This window comes from Anas platyrhynchos, chromosome 2 (genome assembly GCF_047663525.1).
Source record: "Anas platyrhynchos isolate ZD024472 breed Pekin duck chromosome 2, IASCAAS_PekinDuck_T2T, whole genome shotgun sequence".
Taxonomy (NCBI): Eukaryota; Metazoa; Chordata; class Aves; order Anseriformes; family Anatidae; genus Anas; species Anas platyrhynchos.
In genome coordinates this window covers 89990225-90008792 of record NC_092588.1, presented here as the reverse complement: position 1 = coordinate 90008792, position 18568 = coordinate 89990225, and the positions used below count along the sequence as shown (strand labels likewise).

The window sequence follows — 18568 nt, the reverse complement described above, 5'->3', positions numbered from 1 at the left end:
CAGGCAGGCCACAGGTAAGCCACGCTGCCTTACCAGCACAGGCAAATGGATGAGGCTGACACTGAGAAAAGGAACGTGAAGTTTCAACACCACACATTCAGGAAGGGCAAAGACTTGAGACACTGGCAGCACAGACACACGTGCTCGCTCTTCCAAAACTGGCTCACCACCACTGAACGAACACATTCAAAATTCAGGTACGGGCCGAGCCGGGATCACGTTAACATGCGTACGTGTTTGGGTGAGCGCTCTTCCTTCCCACCTGCACCAACTGGACCTGCTGTTTTCCGTGTCAGGGAAGAGTTTCACAGGCCCCTTACGAAACTGCATGCATATCGTAAAATGGCAGCTCCCGACTAGTCGAGCTGCTCTGTGGTTACCCCCAACCTGCACGGTTGGTTTCACAGCTGGTGAAAAAGTGACCTGCTTTGCACAAAACCCGGCTCTTTGGGGCTGGGTGAGAAATCAGCCCTGCTCTGCTGCAGACAAACTGGAAGAGCAGCACAGGAGCCGGGCAGGTGTGTGGGAGAGACGACTGTCGTGAGGACAGCCTCGCTGGGCGCCTGGGCTGGGATTCCTGGCAGTGCAGGAGACACCGCTCTCTCTGCTCCTGCAGAGCTGAGGCCTGGCCCACGCTGATGGCCCTTCCCCCTTTACACGCATACTGCTAGTGACAGAAAACCTTGCTGACCACACAGAAGGCTAGGCTATCTTACACAGAAGGAAGGATTTTGACCGAGCCTTCAGATCTGGGCAAACACACCTGCGAAAAGCCCACGCTCCTCTCAGATGGGTCATTCCTATTTCCAGAACCAGTAGCTCCAGGATTTTGCTGATTTACAGTGCCGAGCAGCCACATGTAGGCAGAGAGGAAGGCAGGTTGCATGGGAAAGGCCTGCTATTTCTTTCATCCTTTCCTATTCACCATTCACTAAGGCTGTAAAATGCTTTCCAGTCTACTTTTTATCCTGCAGATACTCACAGCTGGCGAGGACAAGAGCAGAGAGCTGCCCTTGCAAAAGCCCCTACAGAGCACACAACTTGTCCCGGCTGACCACGTTTGTGTTGCTTCTCTGAGGCGAGGCAATGAAGGCGGCACAGTTTCACCGAGTCAGTCGTGACACAGGAGCCAAAGAAGACTGGAGACAAAGAAGATAGGAGAGGGAGGGGACAGGCGGGGAGGTGAGGCCGTAAGGAGGCGGCCATGTGAAGCTGCAGCTCGGCTGCTGCCTCTTCAGCTTCTGGGAAAAAACGAACTTCTCAGGAGATATATTCATAAGCAAAACCTCAAGGACTCCATCTGAGAATGCAAAAACTTTTCCTACTGCATGAAAGAAACCACTATATAGTTGTAGCCAAAATCACTTTTTCCTTCAAACTGTGGCAAGAAAAGACTGTTTTGCTGAAGTCTATTTACAATTCAAGCTGCAATTTTAAGTTGGCCTAGTCAGAACAGTCCACTTCATCTTTTAGAGATGGCAAGCAGAAACAAAACGAGGAGTAAACTGCTTTCCTGCATACACAAACAAAATTATCAGGAGAGACACTGAACATGGAAAGTTTCAGATAAAAGAGCAGATAAGAGATCAAGGCGGGGAGGCTGCTGGTTTGGTTCTGTTTTCCTGTGCTTTTTTTCCTTGGAACTAAGGTGGAATGGAGAGTAAAGCTTGAGATGCTGAGGAGCTATTAGATAAAACAGGGTGTTGTAGTGGAAACGATTTGGGGACTTTAAAGCAACTGTTTATTGCCAAACACTCCTGACATCCCAAGAGAAATGTCAGCAAATCCATCACATAAATAATGCTCAAAACTGGAGCAGACAGAGCACTGGAAATGAATGTTGGACAAGCCGCTGGCATTACCAGTCAGATGAGCCAATGACTTACTATTTTCCCTATGTTAACTGAAATAACCCCAGCTTTTTTTTTTTTTTTTTTACGATAGCCGCAGCCACCACTAGGTGGTAGCAGATTAGTAAATTTGGTACTTTTTATGAACTCGCACCGTGTTGCTCTTACTTCTTACTCGCAGTTCGGAGAACATCTTTCCAGCCTGCAGTCAACTTGCAAAAACATGGGGGCTATCTTTGTCCATTTTTATTGTAAACACTCTAACATTTAGCCACCTTCATTACATTACATTAAATCATACCCAAAGTTAAATATTTAATTTGTCCATGGTTGAGGGATCTTCGGTCATATCTGCATGCCTCTTGGAAATGAAAACATTGAAGATAGAAAAGGACTTTTTAAAGTAAAGGGAACTGAACACATCTGGGGAAAAAGGCAAGAACCAAATCTGGAAAAGAAATGGGTTATTAAATGAAACAGCTGGTTGAAACTAAAACTCTGGAGAACAGATAAAGAGCACGATGCTGTTTGCCTTTCACACAAGCTGGGATCCCCCATTACCTTCAAGTGAGCAGTTCAAGTCACCAACACAAACAAAGGCATTCAGGACCAGATCTGACTGCACCTAGCAAGTGGAAATCTGCACTGAACTGGGGGGAAAAAGGCCAGAGACCTTCAGTTCATGCTGAATTCTCCTGTTTATCAGAAAGGCAGTTTTATGCAGAGCTGGTGATACACTCAGGAAGTTATATATCATCTCCTCAGTATCTTCTACACAACAGCTCTAGCATTCAGTCCAACTTCACGGCTCTTCTGTTTGCCACTCACTCCTGCACTAAGCAACTCTTTGCCATGAGCCACAGCTCTGGAGTGGCTGTTAAACTTTGCCTGACAGAAAATGCAGTTTCAAGCCCTTTGTCCTCTAGGAAATAACCACAAATGTAGTTCAGAGGTACAGACAGCTACAACAGTTTGGAAAAACAAAAAGTCCTCCACTATAACCAGGGCTCACATGATTTCTGTGGGGATCACAGAGTGGCAGATTTCTAGAGCAAAGATGAATTCTGCTAAACGCTAATCGGAAAATTCACTGTTGAGCATACTTACTTCGTAAATATTTGCCTAGTTAGCACAGAGCAGTTGTTTTTGACTGTCTCACATCAGAAGCAAGCTCTTTAAAGAAATTGATCCTTCCTTAGGAAAGTGTCTTTCTGAATTACCTAACGGATAATCCCTTACCCCATTCCCATCCCACATCTCGCCTCCATGGACTGCATTTTGTCACAAGAAAGGAGCATTCAGAAAGCCCTAAGGAGGCGAGGGCAGGCTTGCTTTAACGTGATGAAAGTGGGCGATTCACTGAATTGCTCCACCACAGCCGTAGCAGTCTGCCCTGGCCCGAGCGCTGCGAGCCGCCCCTCCTGGATTAGATGTTCTCCTCCTGTGTCAGGAGCTGTCGTCAGGCTGCTCCTTCTGCTCCACCAAGCAAGGACACGCATGAGCCCCATCGCTTACACACATTGCCTGACTCCTATTCACAGCCACCATCCTGTTTTTCCTTTCAGTTTAAAGCAAGACCAAAAGAAGCCCTCTATAAACTTGTTCCCAATGACACTCTATTGAATTGCACTTCCTGTCTTACACCTCATCTTAAAGCTTGCCTCTCCGCTTCCTTTAGGGCAAACCAAATGCATCTCCCTTCGTTCCCTTTCCTTTCAACACACAGTGCAATCTGGACTATGATTCACATGCAGGTCTAGCCTTCGCGGGGCTTCTCCTGTGATTCCCAACCACGCTGCTCACCCAGAACAAAAAGAGAAATGGCCCCTTTTAAACTGAGCCACAGCATCAAATTGTAATTTGCTTCCACTGACTCTGAAATCCATTTTGCTTGGACAGTGGAGGGAGACCACAGGTCCAAAGCTGCTGAATGATTCTGGCCCATGATTAAACACCAGCTGGTGAAGCCTGCTAGAAATATTCAGCCATGCTACAAAGTGCACGTGGTAATGCTACCAGCACATGAGCTGGGCTCCTTCCTTGCTTTCTGAAGCTGCTATTTGAAGACACAAAGCATTTGATGGCAAAGCCAATTTCAACAGCATCCATCCCCAGTGCCTCCCAGGAGATGCTGCCAGCTCCACGCCTCGGCTGCATCAATGTGCTCTTTTTAGGGCTGCACCGCGAGCCGGATCCGGGAACTGATCTCACGACTGCCTGTCCCTCCCCTTGCCCTTTTCATTTTTTTGGGCAGCTGGGTCAGTTACAGCTGTGGGGATGAACAGTTGGGAACAGGTCGAGCCAGTACCTACGAGAAGTGCTTTGTGTTATCCAACCGTGGCCCAAGGCTCTGTCTGCTGGGGGCAGGTCGAACCACTCTGACCAGCCCAGTGCCGCCTGCACAAGCACTAAGAACAACATTTACCTTCCACCAACGTCCTGCACATCCTACGTGTCACCCCTGCGCTCGTCGGAGCAACTTTAGGAAGGCTTTCCTTGCCGTCAGCATCCCTCTGGCTACAAGGGAAGCTCCCACCAGACCCCATTAGGGTGCTGCAGCTTCGTCCCACCGCTAAGATTGTCGCAGAGCGCTTCCTGCAGGCTTTTGTTCCGCGAGGGGATCGTGTTATAACATGAGTCTTCCTCTCCCAGGCTGCAACCATCTGTTGTCTGCATGGGCAGGATTAGCCCACGTGACAGCCGGATACCGAGCTGCACCAGCAGCCCCTAACTGCGCCGGGCCGTTAGCATGGTAACCAGACAGCCTCGTCCTTCGCGCTAGGCAGGAGCAATTCACGTCGCAACATGCCTCCAGCACGGCGGATTTTACTGCCAGACTAGCACCGAGACCTGAAAGACTGCGTCTGAATCACTGCAATGCAACCTGCCGTAACAAAAGGAAGAGAAAGGATGAGAGAGGCTGTGAGGACGGCACGCTCTTCTGAACAAACTTCCTGCTGCTTTTAGATTTGTTACTTCAACAAATCTTCCATGAAACATACTCAGAGTGACACACCGCTGCCCTGCCTCTCTTGGAGGTGGCTGCTTTGTGCAGGCCCTTTCCAGGGAGGGGACGTGCACCACCTTCTGCCAAGCTTCCTCCGTGCATCAATTCCACTTGGCCAGCACAGAAAAAAAATGAATTGCTGCACCCAACGTGGCTTCATGTCTGCTCACCCCTTCTTCTAAATGCCACTCACCTGCCCACAACAAAAAGCCTTGTGAGATCTGACAGGTGGTCTCCTTTATTGCAAAGCTCTCAAAAGATGACAAGTGAGTTTTGGTGCAGACAAATTTAAAGTTAAAAATATCTAGAAAAAGTCATCTGAACCATGCCTACATGATGCTGAAGGTGGTACAGGCAGTATGTTTAGGCAGGAGGTCTCAGAGCCATCTCTCAGAGTTCCCCAGGATCATTGCCTTGGCCTGCATCAGCAGCCAAAATAAAGCTAAAAAACACTGGGTATCACAAGCAAGGGTATTGAAAGCAAGACAAAGGGTGTCCCTTTGCTGAGGTGTAAAGGCCTGGTGTGCCCTCATTTCAGGTTGTGCATGTAGTTCTGGTCTCAGCGCCACAAGAAGGACATAGCTGGGATGCAAAAGGCACAGAGCAAACCTGATCCAAGTGATGGGGCAGGTGCCCTGTGAGGAGACACCGGAAAGGCTCAAGACCCTAATTTTGGCAGAGAGAAGGGGCTGATAAGATTGAGGTCTGCAAATCACAAAGGCAGCAAAGAGAGCAACCAACAGAGCTTTGAATCCTGCAGTGCTGGAACAAAGGGAGGCTCTCTGAAGCTTGCAGGGGATCAGCTTAAAAAAAAATATTTCTTTACACAGCAGGTACTGAACTTCTGGAGCTTGACACCACGTATGTGAGGTCAGAGGCAGACAGCATCAGCAGGTTCAGAAAGCAATCGGAGAGAACGACAGAAAGCCGGACCATAAACAGGTACTGAAAGGAGTGGGCAGGGATGTGCCCTCCCAGATGCAACCCCAATGCAGTGGTTGCGGATGCTGGCAGAGCACAAGAGGCACAGACTGCAGGAAGTGGCCAGGCCCACAAGCTCACCCTAAATAGCACATCCTACTGATACCATCAGAGAGAGTACACGGCTGCATGGACCACTGCTCTAATGCAGCAGGACGTTTCTTCCATCTTTACGCTTTGCTCTTCTACAGCGCTCAGTACAACTCACACAACTCGGTCTCACCACTCTGAACAACCTGGGCGAGCTGCCTGCTCTAGGGGGAGATCCAGCATTCCTCAGACTGGGGAATAAGCCCATTTCTCCCCAGGGAGCAGATGGCAACTCCAGGTTTGTGCAACCTCTGTTAGATTTGGTAGAAAAAATAACGTATTTTTGACATGGGATGGAGGCTCATGACCTGACACAAGAAAACAGTGTGCTTATCTGTGCTTGTAACGTGTAGTAAGAAATCTCCTTGTGTTTTCGTTTCTGTTTTATTTTTTTTTCTCTCATTTTTCCCCTTTACTGCTTTCTCCATCCCTTTCTCTCTTGAGTCACCTGGTCAGTAATCTCTGAGACCAGCCTTTCGCAACCAAATTTTATCCTCTTCTGCTCTTGTGGGGGGAAAAAAAATTCCCTAGTCAAAGCTGACTGTGGGATTATTCTGGGTTGTGCCTGCGTGCACAAAAGGAGGGGTCTGGGGTGCCTGCGAGCACAGTGGGAGGGGTCCTGGGTTCCTGGGTGGGACGTTTTAACACTATATAAGATACTGTCACGCAGCAATAAATTGGCTTACGGCACAGAACGCTGGTCGTTGTGTCCGTTTGTCCCGGGGCTTTCAGTCGGGTTATCCTACATATGGTGACCCCGACGTGATACGAACCCCGACATGCAACCGGTTGGCGCGAGTTAGGCGCGGCGCGAGTTAGGCGCAGTGCGTACGTGCTAGGTACGCGGGTGGCCATGGGGCCTGGAGTCGATGAGGTGGTGAGTACTGTTAAATCCTTGGCCAAGGAAGTAGGGATAACACTACGAAAGAAGGACGTACAGTCCCTCTTGCTCTGGATGACACGCCGGAATCTGGCAAAGTCTCCTGTCCATTGCCTGAGACAGACCGTTTTAGAAACGGTGGGACGGGATTTATTTGATAGCGCCTGCATCGGGAACAAAGAGGCGCTGACTTTGTTACCAACCTATGGGTCGGTGCGAGCGGCTTTGGAAAAGGTAGCCAACGAGGCATGCCTGTGGGCTACTGTGCACCGTATGCTTTTGTCCGATGGGGACAGTGAGAATAAGCAAGCTCCTATGGAGCTGCCGATAAAAAACGATCTAAAGGAAGGGTCAGAGCAGGTGAAGGAGGAGGCTCGATTGGGGGATAAAAATAATGTGGAGCAGGAGAAAGAAGAGGGTGGGAAACCTTTTGTGGCCCCCCTGCGAGTTCGGTTGGATCGTGAAGGAATAGCAACACCCAGTGCCCCTCCAGCAGAAGGGAGCACAGTACATACTTCATCGGACGGGTCCTTTTGGGGGGTAAATAAGAAGGGCTCCCTTATTCTGTTCCCTGCTGGGAGTCCAGAAGGGGCAGGGGTGGCATCTGGGCAAGCGCCGGCGTTTTCGGGCTCCCTCCGGCCGCCGCTGTATGCAGTCCCCCCCGTGTTTGACCCTGGAGAGCGGGAGGGGGGGGAAGTGCGGGTGGAGTCTTTTTCGGAGAAGCCCCTACCATCGTCCGTGTGTCGCGTTCCTGTTCCGTCGGGTGCTACGCCCCGAGAGAGAGAACGAGTGGATAGTGAGAGTTCAACAGATGAGGAGTCTCGAGATCCTCGACAGGTTACCCCGCGGCAGCCGATGCACATCCGCGAGGAGGTGCAAAAGGCAAGAGAAAAATGGACTATTAGTGCGAGAGAATGTCTTCTCTCGGGTTGTGAAATAACGCCAAGTCCTGTGCGGATAGGGTGTTTTCCTGTTTTCGCAGGGTCTCAGGGACATCAGTGGCAGCCGGTAGACTATAAGATGCTGCTACAGTTAAAAAAGGCTGTACAGGAGGGTGGGTTCTCTAGCCCACAGACACAGGTTTTGTTGGATGCGGTGGCTTTGCAAGGGCCCCTGATGTTTGACTGGCGGCAGGTTGCCCGAGCCTGCCTGACGGCAGCGCAGGTACCCATGTTAGAGTCTTTGCTAGAAGAGGAAGGTGAAGTGTTAATGGCGCGTGCATGGGCGAACCCCCAGGATCCTTTACATGGCATGTCTGGGGAAGCGTTGTTGGGACGAGGGCGGTGGAATACTCCTCAGGAACAATTGTTGCTGCCGCAAGCTGTGCTTATTGCCGCCGCCGATTTGGGTCGTAGGGCATTAGAGCGGATGAATGCTGTAGTCAGCCCGACTCCCAGTTATCTGCATATTCGGCAAAAACCTGAGGAACATTTTGGGCGTTTTGCAGACAGGGTGCAGACAGCTGTGGCCAGCAGTAATTTACCACCGGAAGCACAAGATGTTGTTTTGAGGGAATGCTTAAGGACAGGAGCTCAGCCTGAATTCAAAGCTGCTCTTGCAGCGCTTCCGGCTTCAGCAAGCGCGGGCGAGCTGATCGCTCGTGGCTGTGCGTTTGGCAAGGCTCAGGAGATGCAACCTCTTGCTGCTGCTCTCAGTGAGCAGATGGCAGGAGTCACGTCTGCCCTCCAGACATTTGCCCTCCAGATACATCCTGGTGGTTGTTTTCGCTGCGGACAGCGTGGTCACGTAGCTCGTGAATGTCCCGAGAAAAGGGAACCTGTGGTCGAAGTCAGCCGTATTCGTTGTTGGGTGTGTGGGCGGTCTGGCCACCGCGCTCGGGAGTGCTCACAACGCAAAGGGGAAGTGAAAGAGGGAAAAAGGGATGGGCAGTCGGGAAACGCCAACGCCGGGACGAAAAGGGACCCACCGTCTCGGCCGCAAGCGTGGGTCCCAACCCCCATCGAGCAGGGGTGGACAAGTCCGCCGTCCAGTCTCGGGCCGGAAAACGATTGGTAAATACAGAAGCTTGGCTTGCAGGTTCACGGGCAGTGGAGCAAGGAGTGGAGATTCCCGTGCAGCAGCGGACTGCCACAGCTGAGCCCACTGTGTTCCCTCTGATAGCCGAGAGTGATGATGGACTCTCTAGCGTGAATTATCCCCTGATACAAGTTAGCTTTGACATGGGTTCTCGGCCAACTTTGCCTGCCCGAGTAGCTATTCAAGGTGTGAAGGATCCATTTCCACCGGTAGCCACTATAACATTTTTAGTGGATTCTGGTGCAGATGTCACCTCCATTTCCGCTGCACACTGGCCTCAACAGTGGCCACTAGATCCGCTGCCCCGAGCGGTCAGTGGGGTGGGTGGTTTGGTGGAAGGTCATCGTAGCCATCATCCAGTATTGATTCGCTGGGATGACGCTGGCGTCCGGCGGGAGGTGGGGCCTCTCAGACCCTATGTTCTAGCCATTCCTATATCACTGTTAGGTCGTGATGCATTAGTGTTAGCAGGAGCTCGCTTGCATATTGAACCTTCACAGCAGGTTTTATACAGGGGGCCACTGGGGAGCCGCGCCCCTGTTGGCGTTTAACATGGCGGTCGGATGACCCCATATGGGTTGCCCAGTGGCCCATCACAAAAGAAAAGCTTATCGCTCTGCATGAACTCGTCAAACAAGAAGTGCAACAAGGACATCTCGTTCCATCAACTAGCCCTTGGAATTCCCCTGTATTTGTAATTAAGAAAAAATCTGGGAAATGGCGCTTTTTACATGATTTACGTGCGGTTAACGCCTCGATGGAGGACATGGGGCCCTTACAGCCCGGGTTGCCGTTACCTACTATGATCCCTAGAGATTGGCAATGTATGATTATAGATTTAAAGGATTGTTTTTTCAGCATACCTTTGCATCCCGATGACACCAAGCGTTTTGCTCTAACCATTCCATCGTTGAACAATATGCAGCCAGCAGCCCGGTATGAATGGGTTGTCCTCCCTCAAGGTATGAAGAATTCCCCTACAATTTGTCAGATGTATGTGGCCAAAGCCCTCGAGGCAGTTCGTCAGCAGCACCCCACTATTTTGGTAGTCCATTATATGGATGACCTGCTGCTTGCTGCCCCCGTGCTGCCTTCGGGTCTGTACGATCAAATAGAGGCCGCTCTATTGGGATTTGGTCTGACCATCGGGAAAGATAAAACTCAGCTAGTGGCTCCATACAAATATCTGGGGACTCAGCTTACAGAACGCCTTGTGCGGCCTCAAAAATTGTTAGTCACAGAGAATTCGGTTACTAACTTGCATCAGTTACAAGTGTTGGTTGGCGCCCTGCAGTGGCTCCGTCAATTTGTTCCACTGCCCCCTGATGAGATGCAATTATTTACTGATCAGTTACGGGGCGACACTGACCTGACAGCCCCGCGCCAACTGTCTTCCCAACATCAGCACATATTAGAGCGCTTTATGCAACGCCTCCAAAAGCAAGGCTTATGGCGTCGCGATGCCGCGCGGCCCTTACTTGCACACATCCTTCTGCAGGTACAGGGAGCTATTATTATTCTACATCAGGGCCAGCTGCAGCGCCCACTGCTTTTTGGCTATGTGTCTGTGCCCCGCGTTGCATTTCCACAATGGGATGAACTCCTTGCCCTCGCTATAGAGTGGGCTCGAACGAAGGTACGTGCAATAGATGGCAGCGAACCGCACCTGTTGTCGGTGGAACTACGACCGAATGCCCTGGCGTCTCTTCTACAACAATCTATGCGGGTGCAGACTGCCCTTGCAGCTTACCCTTATCCTTTGCAGGCATATCCAAAGTCGCCTTATGCGAATCTATTTTCTGTACTTGATGTAATCCCTGCTTTGCCGATCTCTCCAGAGCCATTGCAGGCTCGAACTGTTTTCACTGATGCAGCTGGCTCCACCCACAAGTTTGCTGTGGTGTGGTGGACTGGCTCGGAATGGGAAGGCCAAGTGCGCTGCAACACTTCTGTTTCTTTACAGCGTCTTGAAATGCTTGCTATTTGTCTCGCGCTCTCTCTTTTTCCCACAGAGCCTTTGAATATTGTAACAGATAGCCAATACTGTTTTCGCTCTGCTACCCTCTGCCGTTCCTGCATTGCACCACGGACTGAAACCGCAGTCCTCCTGTATAATGCTCTTTCTCGGCGTAGCCAACCTGTTTTTGTAATGCATGTCAACAGCCATACCCAGTTACCTGGTTTCATTACGGCGGGTAATGCGGCAGCAGACTTGGCATGCTACCCCGCTCTTGTCGATACCCGCATAGCTGCTGCCCAGTCGCACCGCCAATTTCACCAATCGGCTTTGTCGTTGCATCGTCTATTTAAAATTCCGCTAGCTGACGCACGGTCTATAATAGCCACATGTCCAGCCTGTAGTCACCCTGCTCCTCTGCCGTCTGGGGTAAATCCGAGAGGACTGCGCCCCAACGAGCTGTGGCAGATGGACGTTACAGAATATGCGCCTTTCGGACGTTTCCGGTTTCTCCACGTCGTAGTGGATACCTGTAGTGGTATGATGTGGGCTACTGCTCTCACAGCACAGAAAGCTCGAGAGTGCATTCGTGCCCTGCGCATTGCAGTTGCGGTCATGGGTATCCCGCACACTCTAAAAACAGATAATGGTCCAGGCTACACTAGTCGGCTCTTTGGCCAATGGTGTTGCACCTGGGGCATCACTCATATCTTGGGTATTCCACATAATTCTACTGGGCAAGCCATTATTGAGCGTACTCATCTGACTTTGAAAGCTCGCCTCGATGCCCTTAAAGGGGGGGGAATGGAGGCAACTGGCTATGGAGATTCCTGTCCGCACGCTTTGTTATTAAAGGCCCTTTTTAGTTTAAATCATTTGGAAGGTCGATCCGCAGACCATGCTATGTCAGAACGTGTACCTTTAGGGGTTGTTCAGGTACGCCTGGACGGTGGGCCGTGGAATCGGGATCCGGTACCCCTGTTAGTTATGGGGCGGGGTTACGCCTGTGTACAACTACCATCGGGGGTTCGGTGGGTTCCAGCCCGATGGGTACGTCCGTTCCCTGAGCAGGTGGACTCAAAGGAACAGGAAATGAGTAAGTAATTTTCTCCCCTTTACAGCGACTCCTGCTTGTCCTCGCCTTGTGCCCTGCAGTGTACGGGGGCTACTGGCAGGAGTATGCTGTGGGCTACCGGACCGCTCCGCTGTTTCCAACGCCATACGCTTACAACCTACGGTCTGCTGAGCCAGTACTCAACGGGACACTTCGTGGGTTGTTCCCGCCTGTTACTTGCCAGGGAAGGAAGCTGTCTACCATCCTTATCCATGCCACCGTGCAGGCAGGTATCAATCTGACACATGAAATACACTTGTCATCGGACGGCACCACACATGCGACGGAGGACGGAAAAGAAACTGATCTGCCAGTGGCGCAATTGTGCGGCTCCATTGACATTTGGGACAAGGGGACAACGGCGGATGTGACCATTCCGCCATGGACAGTTAAGACCATGGTGCGCAATCAGTCGGTGGCCTGGTTGTGGGTGGGGCCACCGGGCCAAGCTCCTGCACCGGAGGACCTTTTCCCTGGGGATGTTTGGACTGTAAATAGCCATGCGACGGCCCCTTACCAATCGGTCCGCGTCGCGCATGTTTCGAACTCTGTTCATTGGCGTTTACCTAACCCCTATTGGTTGCTCTGTTCTCAGGAACGTGCTTGGAAGGTGATTCCAGCTAACATGACACTTGGTTTGTGCTCTATGGGTCTGCTATTGTGGCCACATCGCACTGTTCGCAGCCCTCGAGCAACCCGAGGAGTCTGTAACATTCCGGTGTTGTTAAAAATGAGAGATAAAAGGTCAGTTCAGTTCACACAGCAAACAAGGAGCAATCAAGAGGAAAATTTAATGATAGGGTTAATTAGAGATTTCGCAAAAATGCAGAATGTGAGTCAAGTGACCGCTTGTTTACCTATACCTAAATCCGCAGGTGATTCTATACCCTGGGGTATAATCACATCACCGATACCCCAGATTGAGAAAAACAAAACAATCCAATGTGAATCAGAAACAGTCATAGAGACAGAAAGGCTGGAAGGGTTTTATAGAAAGTGTCAGATTCGCCTTTATTCTGGGTGTCAAAAGGAAAGAAATTACATATTTACGGACCTAGACAACGAGGATGGACGACTAGGGATGTGTGAGTATGATGCACCACGCACACGACAAAAGGAAAAGGTTATATGGAAGTGTAAAGAAGGTAACGAGATAGGAGGATTAGAGGGTTGGGAGTCAGCATGGGCATTAAGTATACTGCAGAAATACCAATATGGAGGGAATACTCCTTGGTGTTTGCAGTGGGTAGGAAGGACAAATAATGACCAGAGTTTACTATACGAGACGGCTCAGAGGGAAACTAGTAGTCGGGAGAGGGTAAAGTCAGTCCCGTGGTGGAATTGTACACAAATATTCAATTGTGATACTGCTTTAGAAACAATATCTCTGCTCCCGGTAAAGATAGCCCTAGCCACCGGATGTGCATGCAGAGGTCTGCAAGTTAACATGAGTATAACCAACCGGAATATAGCCAGCCAGACTGGTAGGGAAAAGACCTTAGTGAATTGTAAATCCTCGACTATACGAAGCATGGGACATTTTGTGTGGGCTGCCAGTGATGGAACTTGGACGACTCATTTAAGTTTGGATGGCCCAGTAAAAGAAATTACTTTAGGATTGCCCACCCTTTGCCCGCTTTGGAAAAAATCTCCTCTCATAGAGGGAAGGACAAAAAGAGAAGTAAGTGAAGAAGATGATAAGTGGCAGGAACCGTCCACTGGGGTAAAGATAGGATGGGTGGTAGAATCGTTGTTTGCCCCGATAGCCTCCTACCACAACAGGGAGCTGATATACAATTTGATGGGGCAAGTACATAGATTGGCCGACATAACCAAAAGGGGGTTTAAGGAATTAAATATACAGTTACAAGCCACAACAAGAATGACCCTGCAGAATAGATTGGCCCTGGATATGCTTCTGTTAGAGGAACATGGTGTCTGTGGATACCTTAAAGATAAGGTTGGCCATTGTTGTATACACATTCCGAATGTAACTGCCGATGTAGAACGTGACATATCCCAAATAGCCCAGGTAGAAGGCAAAATAAAAGAAGAGCAGCGTGACGCAGAACAGAATTGGCTGGGGGCAACTCTCGAGGGGTTAGGCTTTCAGCTAGAAGGATGGCTTAAATCGCTTTTGCAAACAATATTGCTACTGGTAATAGTATTCATTGTGATAGGGCTGGTATATGCATGTATTAAAGCAAAAATAGATAGAAGCAGTACAATGAATCGCAGCATGCTGACCATTCTCACCAAGAATCATGAAGGGTTCCCATTGCCACCGCTTGCTCCTGGGATGGATACTTGTCTCTAAGTAGTTATGATTAAATCACGCTTAGCGTAACGGGTTAAAGGGGGTACATTACTGCATAAAGAGGGGGGAGATGTGGGATTATTCTGGGTTGTGCCTGCGTGCACAAAAGGAGGGGTCTGGGGTGCCTGCGAGCACAGTGGGAGGGGTCCTGGGTTCCTGGGTGGGACGTTTTAACACTATATAAGATACTGTCACGCAGCAATAAATTGGCTTACGGCACAGAACGCTGGTCGTTGTGTCCGTTTGTCCCGGGGCTTTCAGTCGGGTTATCCTACACTGACCTGCTACAACAAGCTCATTGCAAGCTTTTCAGTAACAGGTCATCTCCTGAGATGTTTATCACATGTTTGAATTTTACACAACTTCCACCAAAGCTAGTGGGTATCTTCCCATAGACTTCTGTGGAATCAAGCCCCATATATTGAATAAACTACCAATTACTTCCCTACAGGAGAAAGTTTTTCATGTCTGCAATTCATTTAAATGACTAAAACAAGGGCAGGGACTGAGTACAGGACCGTCTGGAAGAAAAGCCAGGATCACACAGTGGAACGAGGGAAGTTGCTCTTCAAGACGTCTCTGTGATGAAGAAAGAGGTTGTGAGGATGGTTAAAAGTAAAAGATCTGCTCCTGTCAAACCTTTCCCCTCTCACACCAAACCCCTGAACACACACATGCACGTGCACACACACACATGCAAACACACAACCAGCAGCCTCTTTGATATGACTTTGTGGGTACTTTTCTCACTTTAATCTTGCACAAGTTTGATCTGTCCTAATTAACATCTCAACCTGAACGAGGGATTCCCTGTATCTTGCGGACAACTCATGTAGGTTGTTTCTTTCTCTTCATTTTCTTCCAGTGTTAATACAACTAGAAGTTTCAAGGCACTGCTTTTTGTAGGCTTTCAAGTCACTCACTCTTTCTTTTTATATGCCTACTAAATCAACCATAAATTTATGGCTACGAATACCACCACTTTCTGCACTTTTTATTTGGCTTTATTCACAATGCAAATACAGAACAGAACTTCAAAGTTCAGCAGAAATCCTTCTCCTTCATGATAGCCCAATTCCTTTCCACATATTTTTTCAAGCATGCAATGACAGGATTAGCTGGGGATTAATTGCTTGAAACTCAACCTGCATCTCAGGTCACAATTTTCTCATATTTTCAGACTTGAAAACTTTTGTATCTACCAAGTATTTGTCATATGGACCACTAACTACAACAGATAAGGTAGTCTACTTTCCACACAAACATCCCAAATGGAGGTCTCTAAACCCAAACGATTATCCTGCTTACTGTGCAAACACTCCTCCCCTCCCCCAAGAATACATTCCTATTCCCAAACGGAAACTACACTGCTTTACAAAAATGTCACCTTTAAAGGAACACAAAAAAATCAAAAAAGCAGTATTCCTTGCTTCCCATATTGTCCCTTAATGGTACCTGCTCTTCTGATAAAATATATGAACTTACTGGAGGGTAATCGAAGCAGTTATGGTTAAAATGCAATGTGATTTGCTTTTCTTATTATTATCTTTTTACATAAGAATGGTCATGAGTTGGATTAAAAAAAAACAAAAGATGTCTACAATTTTATTTTGACTTAAGTTGTAAAAGCAAGGAATAAAATCCCCTCTGATCCTATTTTACAACTTGCATCTGCCCATCAACAGGAAATATTCAGGCTCACAGGTTAGGCATAACTGTATTCTATTTATTTATTTATTTATTTATTTTGTTTATATATATTTTTATGTCCATTTAATTTCTATGATAAGTATTTATTTTGCATGTTTGGCAAGCCAATAGCTATCTGTTGTTTTTGTTTTGTTTTGTTTTAAAAAAAAAAAAGAACCACCTCTGCCATTACGTCTTACCTACTACAAACAATAATGCTGGGCCAAATATGGCCTGGCACAATTGCTCTGAATACACCCTCAAGTGATTCTCTGCAAATAGATCCAAGTTATCTGTAACTAATTAATGGACAAAAAGGACCATTACTTTCATTTTGTATTGAACCTAGTCTGATTCACGTACCATAAAGGCAGCAAAATTAACTGCATCATCTGCAGGGCACACCGTATTTGCTGCTCTGAAAATGAAAAAAGTCAAGAGCAGGAGAGAAAAGCAAGACAGAAAGGCAAACTGAGTTGAACATAGAAGAGAAAATTAAATAAGGCGACATCAAGAGAAAGAAAGCATTAAAAGCAAGCATTCAAGCATGTTCAAACAAAACACAGGTACCATGTTAAACACTGTATAAAAACAAGCTGTGCCAAATTCCCAGTGCCCCACTTGGTGAGCTTTGCATTAAAATAAAAAACAACAAAGAAGGTGTGTGCTTCCCAGGGAAATGCTTTTGAAGTAAAAAACACATAGCGGTGTTGAGGCAAGACTGAGCAGTGTGAAGGCTTTTATCAGAGACTTTTGGCTGCGTGGAGGATACGGGTTACTGGTAGCAATGTGCGTTTGTGCCCTTTCACAAAAGGTAAATGTAACCTTGACACCACATGGAAGGAGTCCTCCATGCTGAAATTTTATTGAACGTGGAAGTCATGCTTGTAAAAATCTTTTCATGTCTTACTATAAAGACAGTATTGTAGAACTAGTGATATCTATACTGCTTAAATGCTCAAAATGATGTACCTCTTCCTCAGCCACACTCACTCATTAGCTCAGGCCCCTGGCACAAATTATCCTGAGAGCACCTTCCCTACAAATGGATGGAGCTGGTTGCCACTTCTGAGCTCATGTGACTGCGCTGTCATTCTCACAGCAGCGTACCACAGGAATCTTGGGGCACAGACCAGCCTGCCTGCAGTGCTTCGCTACAGACCAGTTACCCAGCGCACGTGCTTTGGGAGCAGACCACCAGGACTCCCACTTAGCACACTCGCATCAGCTTATCTTGGCCTCTTCCCTCCCCAGGTTAGGGAGCAGCAGTTCAAACAACAAAGTTCACTTCTTCTCTTTGCAGTAAGATCAGTGATCAAAATCTTTCCTCAGCTCCCTTTAAATAACAGAGCTATCTAACAAGTCACTGCTTGTGCAACAGGTGGGGACAGAAGAAATGCATCCTTCCAGGCCTAAACCTCCTCTGCTTTCCTATCTTACCTTTCCCCTTTCCCTCCTGTCAGTCTCATCTATGTTGCTGCCACAGGGGAGCTGCTGTGGACTCCCAGTTTAGAGACAAAGTGCTAGAGTCACCTGAAAGGAGATGCCCCAGGACCACAGCTAGCTGCAGAGTGGTTCTCCAGCACTAAATCTCCCTCAGCACTGCTCTGACAATGATTAGAAAGAGCTCGCTATTAGCAGTGCCAGCGCATACCAGCTTGAATCTGATTAGTGCCACTGCTGTGCCATCACCAAAATCTTCTACCTGCACCGAGGACCCAACCCTGCTACTGCTGCAGTTGTGTGTCCTGCCTGTGGGGATTGCAGCACAGGCTTTCTGAAAGGATGGTGTCTCCTTCCAGGCCCAGTTATGGTAGGGGAGGCAGGTTTTACCAGTATAGCTCACAGCCAAGTGCATTTTTCCTGTCTTCATTAAGGGTTTACAGCAGTGCTGCTACCTTGGAAGGCTGCCATCAATAAGCAGGTCAACCCCCTTAGTCTGGGCAAAACCTCCCTTCATTGTTTTCTGTCTCATTAACAGTTCTTCAGTAACGATGTATTATTTTTGGAGGGCAGGGTGTTAGAAAATAATTGATACGAGTAAAGAGTTCTCCCTCACCTCTGAAAGCAAATCATATATATACGTAGTAAGATGACAGTAGTAAGATGGCCTGTACAGGCCAGAAAACAATAGCCTCACTGTTGCACAGATACCTTGCAAGTTACGTCCTTGTATCACTCAAAGCAAACAAGTAACAGGGACTGCTCCACAGCTCGGATTGCCTTTAAACCTCTTAGCTAACCTCTTTACCTCTCCAGGGTTCCCATCTAGGACCAACATGAATCTGTTGCTTCATGAAAACTCAACTACTTCAGGGGAAAAAAAAAAAGAAAAAAAAGTCTGTACTCAATTCCCAGAAGCTTCTTACAAATATTCCTAACTTTTACTCTTTACAACATGAGTTGAGATTGCATAATGAAGAGAACAATATCAACAACTGTGACTGACTTCAAAGGGAGCAACAGCAAGCAGAGCTTCATCCTCTTCCTCTCCGAGCAGGATGAGAATCTACTGTTGGGTTATCTAATTATTACAACGTAGTGGAAAAAGGAGTGGACTTCAAACTGACACAGCATTCAACACACTACTTCCATTACAACGAAGAATGAAGAAGAACCCCAAACCCAGAGCAAATCTTCGTCCCT

General features: G+C 48.2%; 2 protein-coding genes across 7 annotated transcripts in view; one reads left to right on the top strand and one right to left on the bottom strand.

The window, feature by feature from the left end:
* RREB1 (ras responsive element binding protein 1) overlaps window positions 1-18568 on the bottom strand; it is a 131178-nt gene that overhangs the window by 10914 nt on the left and 101696 nt on the right. The window lies entirely within an intron of this gene.
* Window positions 6480-14457, top strand: LOC140001958 (uncharacterized). 3 transcript variants are annotated; one of them, XM_072035031.1, is made up of 3 exons: window positions 6487-8820; window positions 10344-10481; window positions 11924-12064. In XM_072035031.1, exons 1-2 carry the CDS (start codon window positions 6782-6784, stop codon window positions 10462-10464), a joined length of 2160 nt encoding a protein of 719 aa, XP_071891132.1. In that variant the 5' UTR covers window positions 6487-6781; the 3' UTR covers window positions 10465-10481; window positions 11924-12064. The 3 variants fall into 3 exon arrangements, with proteins under 3 accessions (XP_071891131.1, XP_071891132.1, XP_071891130.1); XM_072035030.1 differs by lacking the exon at window positions 10344-10481 and having other exon boundaries at window positions 6480-6805; window positions 11924-14457; XM_072035029.1 differs by lacking the exon at window positions 6487-8820 and having other exon boundaries at window positions 8826-10481; window positions 11924-14457.